Raw genomic sequence first — 3674 nt, forward strand, 5'->3', positions numbered from 1 at the left:
TCATGTTGCACACCTTAAATATAGATAATTTTTATTTGTCAATTATCCATCAATAAATGTGGGAAACAATTTAAAAGCAAAAGAGAGGATGCATGTAAAGAGCCTATGGTAGTGACTAGTTTGAATTTAGCCCTCAACTAAAATATAAGCTCTTTAGGATAGACAATTTTATCTGTTCTATTCTCTACTATATCCTCAGTTTCTAGAATAGAGCTTGCAAAGAAATAGGCATGTAAATTTTTATTGAATGACTTAAGGGTAATTTTTTGTTCTGGTACGCATAGTGGTATTTTTTATTATTCTTTTGTAATTCAACAATTTTTTGTAGGCCTATTGTTTCCCAGATATGGTTATATGTGTTGAGGATAAGCAAATTCTCCATTCTCATGGAATTACACTATAATAAGAAGAAAGATAGAATATTTGAGCACAGATGCTGATAAGTGGTAAGTTTAGAAGCTTGTGAAAATTCTTATTGCTTCTATTTTCTCAGTGAAATAGGAAGCCAATGAACAGTTGAGAGTGGGGATATATGAGGATTTATTGCAAATTTGAGATACAATGCACAGAGAGGTGGAAAGCAAAAGAATGGAAAAAGATATACCATGCAAACACTTATCAAAAGAAAGCTAGTATATTATATCCATATAAAACAAGCTGGGCTTTCAGAATAGAATTATTAGAGGTAAAGAAAGTGTGATGGTTAATTTTGCGTCCACTTGGCTAGGCCATGGTACTCAAATATTTGCTCAGGCATTAGTTTAGAAGTCCCTGTGAAGGTAGTTTTTAGAAGAGATTAACATTTAAATGAGCAGACTTTGAGTAAAGCGGGTTACTCTCCATAATGTGAGTGCACCTCTTCCAATCAGTTGAAGGTCTTAAGACAAAAATATTGAGGTCCTGGAGGTAGGAGGAATTCTGCTTCCAGACTGCCTCGGGATGGAAGCTGCAATATCAGCTCTTCCCTGGGTCTCCAGCCTGCCCGCTGGCCCTGCAGAATTTGGACTTTTCAGTGTCTGCAGTCATATGAGCCAATTCCTAAAATTTCTGTCTCGGTCTCTTCCACTCTCTGTCTCTCTCTCTGTACACACACACACACACACACACACACCCCCTATTGATCCTATTGGTTCTGTTTCTCTGGAGAACGCTGACTTAATATAGAGTTTTTTAAAAATTGTAAAGAGATTTCATGTCCCAAAAATCATAGTCTTAAATTTGTATGCACCTAAATAATATAGATTCTTGTTTGTAGGTTTTACATATCTTTGTGCACATTTGTTATGTTACACAACAAAATGATTTTAAGTGTTGGTGGTGATGATGTAGCCCAAAGAAATGGTTGATCCCTCAGAGACACTTACTTCAGGGAAGGACGGAAACACAGAATCAGTCAGCAAACTCAAGAGAGATGAGAGGAGAGAGGAAAAGAGAGAGGGAGACAGAGAGGATCTCAGACAACAGAACTGCCCATATCCATTCTACTTAAATTAGAGGCACTATGTTTGAAATATAATAAATTCTCAACAACGCCCTCAAGTGAGGCATTGATCTTTACCACAACAGATTTTTACAAACTTCATGACGGAGCATACGTGTAACAGAAAAAATTCAAAAATTTTCCTCCAAAGCAGTGACAGGATCCAAAACACTGAGGCAGCAGCACCTTTCAATTGTTTAAATTCTGCATGGCAAAAAAAGACCATAAATAAAGTCAAAAGGATAACGATAAGCTTTTTAAAAAGACACATATGTATGACAGTCATATGACAATTTTCATAACATATAGAATCTTCTTTAAAATCTATATTTAAATGACAATAATGCAGTAGAAAATGGGTAGATATATGAACGGACAATTTACAGAAAAATGTAAACGGCTTTTAAATATATGAAACGATACTCCATCTCATTCATAATTAAAGAATTATTCAAAATAAAAGAAAGCTTCACTGATAAACAAAAGCCAAAAACCTTATTAATGCACAAGGTTTGGGGAAAATAGGTATTCTGCCCAATCACCACTACTGGTGGTATACATTAGCAAAACATCTAGAAAAAAATTTTGTTGAACCATATAGACTATTATGAGTATGTTCCTATCTTGAATAATATTTTATTTTCCCTGAAGTGAATAATTAATTATTATATTTTTCTACTTTAACTATTTTTACTTTTTTATGTGCTGTTCCTCAGTTCATCAATGACTAACTTCCAGTTTTCTGGGGGGGTTGGGAAGTGATCATTGCTTATTACGTGGAAATTGGTAGCGAACATGGGTAAGCTGTTACTATATATTTTCTCTTCCAGTCCTCCTATTTCCATCCTCCCCAAAATTCTTTCAAAATACACAAACGCATACACACGCACAGCACCATCTACCTCAATTATTGAAAAGTAATTGGAGCTTCTGATTCCTAAACCCTTCCACGAGGGGATAGCACACATCGTGGTGCTTGTTGTTGGCTTCTCACACTGGATCCAAGGTTCTTCTTTATTTGGTCTGCTATGCAAGATTTCATTTCTCCGTATTTGCTCACCCTTTAAAATTTGGTTGATATCACCGTCTGCTGTCATCTCCTTTCTGTTCTCTTTGTGAGTTTATGCCTTGTTCAGTTTCTTTGCTATCCTTTTAATATGGTTTCAGAAGATACAGGGATGAATATGTATGCTTAATCTTCCATTGGCACTGCAAAACTATCTTGCTTTAAAGCCAACAGATCTCTGTACTGGCCTGGAATAAGATATGGGGCATTCTCCATGATTTAGACACAAGTCTAAAAGAATAATAAGATACAGCAATACCCACAGAATGGCCTAGAACAACTTGTGGGGGTGGATTTTGACTACAAGGATAAGCAAGAGACCACTTCTTTGTTTATGTTTTATCTTAAGATTTATGGTTTTATCTTAAGATTATTTTGGCCCTGAAGGAGGAACTATTGGTGTCACATTGTTTTCAATTTCACTAATGAAGAGTTGGGTATGGGGAATGTTCACTTCTTGTTCTTATGCTCTATCCATTTGTATGATTTTGTATCAAGCAGGGACTGCAGGACAAACAACCATAGACTGTGGTGAACCCAGAGTGAATCAAATAGTCAGAGACACTCAGCATCCAGGCCCCTTGTTGCAGTTCAGAGTTTGTGCTCAGCTCCCCCTGCAGTTCCTGTCACTGTGTCACTCATAGCACAGTAGTACATAGCTGAGTCTGACTCTTGGACTGAGGCTTTCTCCAAGTGGAGGGAGGTGGTTTCTGTATTGTATGTGGCTTCAAAACTTTTGCTGGGTTCCTTCTTGTTGGCCTTCGTGGCTCTCAGGAGGAGCTGTGGACCTTCTCCAGGATATTGAACATACCAGAAAAGAGTGGGGTACCCGGTGGTTGAGTAAGTACAGTTCAGAGTCAGGGAAGCCCCTTCTGAGAGGGTCACTTGGCCTTCCATCTGGGTCACTGACTCCCCATAGGCTTGTCCTGGGGAAAATAAAAGAGATGTGTCACCTTGGGCATAAAGTTCTGGGATAAAATTATGATTAAAGATTTTGCTGACATAGCAGAAGAAAGAATCCGAATTTTAAGAGATATTTTACTTACCAAGCATTAAGAATATCAAAGTCATTAAGCCTGGAGAAGAGTTCATCGCTGGATTATCATATAAATATTGCTCTCGATTCTT

The 3674-nt window shown here is 37.2% G+C and overlaps 1 gene segment (V, D, J or C); it reads right to left on the reverse strand.

Annotated features, from left to right (window-relative positions):
• Window positions 1-3137: 3137 nt before the first annotated feature.
• Window positions 3138-3674, reverse strand: LOC124235067 (T cell receptor alpha variable 9-2-like). The segment is given in 2 exon segments: window positions 3138-3472; window positions 3593-3674. Coding segments are annotated over 2 exon segments (381 nt in total).

Source organism: Equus quagga, chromosome 2 (assembly GCF_021613505.1).
Source record: "Equus quagga isolate Etosha38 chromosome 2, UCLA_HA_Equagga_1.0, whole genome shotgun sequence".
NCBI classification, from domain to species: Eukaryota; Metazoa; Chordata; class Mammalia; order Perissodactyla; family Equidae; genus Equus; species Equus quagga.